This window comes from Propithecus coquereli, unplaced genomic scaffold (assembly GCF_000956105.1).
Source record: "Propithecus coquereli isolate 6110/MARCELLA unplaced genomic scaffold, Pcoq_1.0 Scaffold100, whole genome shotgun sequence".
Lineage (NCBI taxonomy): Eukaryota > Metazoa > Chordata > Mammalia > Primates > Indriidae > Propithecus > Propithecus coquereli.
Genome location: NW_012133859.1, coordinates 1,072,312 through 1,073,933, shown reverse-complemented (window position 1 = coordinate 1,073,933; position 1,622 = coordinate 1,072,312). Strand labels below are relative to the sequence as shown.

The window sequence follows — 1,622 nt, the reverse complement described above, 5'->3', positions numbered from 1 at the left end:
TAAATATAGCTTTGGATAATGATCTGTGATCAGACTTCTGCATGTCTTCCATTTAAGTTCTTTGAAAGTTAACTTTCATCTTCCGTTGAAACATTGTAGCATTATTATAATATAGACATTTATTTCCATTTGTCACTGAATAGCAATGACTGTGACCAGAGGTAACTCAAACAAATGGTGAACAATGTCTGGCATATCCGAAGTCAGGTCTGCAGCTGGCCTTAGAAACGGGGGTATTTGGACTGACTCAGCCCCTGGCCCCCCTTGGCGTATCTGTGCATCCTCTATGGCTGCTTTGGCACTACAGTGCTATAGGTGAGCAGTTGTGAAAGAGACCCATGTCTCACAAAGCACACAGAGAAAGTATGGGAACTTTGTTGTAGGGTGACTATTTTTTTCCCCCTATTCATGGCTCTGGGCAGATGTCAAGCCACTTTGCAGCTTTCCTGACTTGTAAATAGTCATTTAGTTCCCTTTGCATACACCAGGCAGCACTTCAAAGATCCTGGCTTTATGCAGGATCCGCCAAGGGTGTTAGGACCCCACAGCTCCTCTCTCCATTGTGACAAAGCCCCATGCCTTTCCTGCCAAGGCTGCGTGCCTGGCCCAGTACCCGCGCAGCTGGCCATGGTGCCAACTCCCACAACTGCTCTGACTCTCGAGTCCCTCTTTGTTTCTGGCTTCCGGGCATTTATCACTCCTTTAAGCTCATTAAATTTTCTGTTATATTGTGTTCTGTATTATGTGTGTTTGTAGAGAATGGGGAGCTCTTTTATCTTGTTGCAAAATAGGAAATTCCCAATTCTAATTCATTGTTCATAATCAGATGTTTTTTCTATTTTAGAATGAGTTGCAGAAGTTCATGGATGTTACATTTGAAAAGATTCAAAACACAAATCAAGCTCTAAGTATGTTAAAGAAATTTGAAAGGTAAAAATCTGAAATAATTTTCTAAGTTCCATTTCTAAAATTGGGGCAATGTGAACATAGTTTAGCTCTTATTATCATTACTATTATTGTTATTTCATATTCTAATGGGAGAAAAATCTCTCTTGACAATATGGGTCACAAGGCCACAGGTTTTTAAGTTCTTTGGAGGATTAAGAGGATTAATCCTTTTGAGGATTAAGGATTTATTTTATTTCTACGAATAGAGAATACTCTTAGCTTTGAAGTACCTTGTAACTGTCTATAGCAAATATTTCTTAATGTTTAAGTAATTTGAAAACATTATTCCTAAATTAAGAGTTTTGCCTACATTTTAAGGATGGGTATTATTTTGCTTCTTTTAATATGCCACACCAATATCTCATTCTTTTCCATTAGCATTTGTTTTAAAATAAATATTAATGAGATTACTAGACATCTTTCCATTAATTTAAGTTTTTTACCTTTTAAAAAAATCAGGTTGAATATACCTAATCTTGGTATTGATAACAAATACCGACTTATCCTCGAGAACTATGGGGCTGACATTGATATGATTTCGAAGCTGTATTCAAAGCAGAAATATGACCCTCCTTTGGCCCGAGACCAGCCTCCCATCGCGGGGAAGATCCTGTGGGCCCGCCAGCTCTTCCACAGGATTCAGCAGCCCATGCAGCTTTTCCAGCGGCACCCGA

The 1,622-nt window shown here is 39.0% G+C and overlaps 1 protein-coding gene across 1 annotated transcript in view; it reads left to right on the top strand.

The window, feature by feature from the left end:
• Window positions 1–1,622, top strand: part of DNAH5 (dynein, axonemal, heavy chain 5) — a 291,357-nt gene that overhangs the window by 39,209 nt on the left and 250,526 nt on the right. The window contains exons 9-10 of the mRNA XM_012642647.1: window positions 845–930; window positions 1,408–1,618. Coding sequence (XP_012498101.1) covers window positions 845–930; window positions 1,408–1,618 — 297 coding nt within the window. The remainder of the gene's footprint in view (window positions 1–844; window positions 931–1,407; window positions 1,619–1,622) is intronic.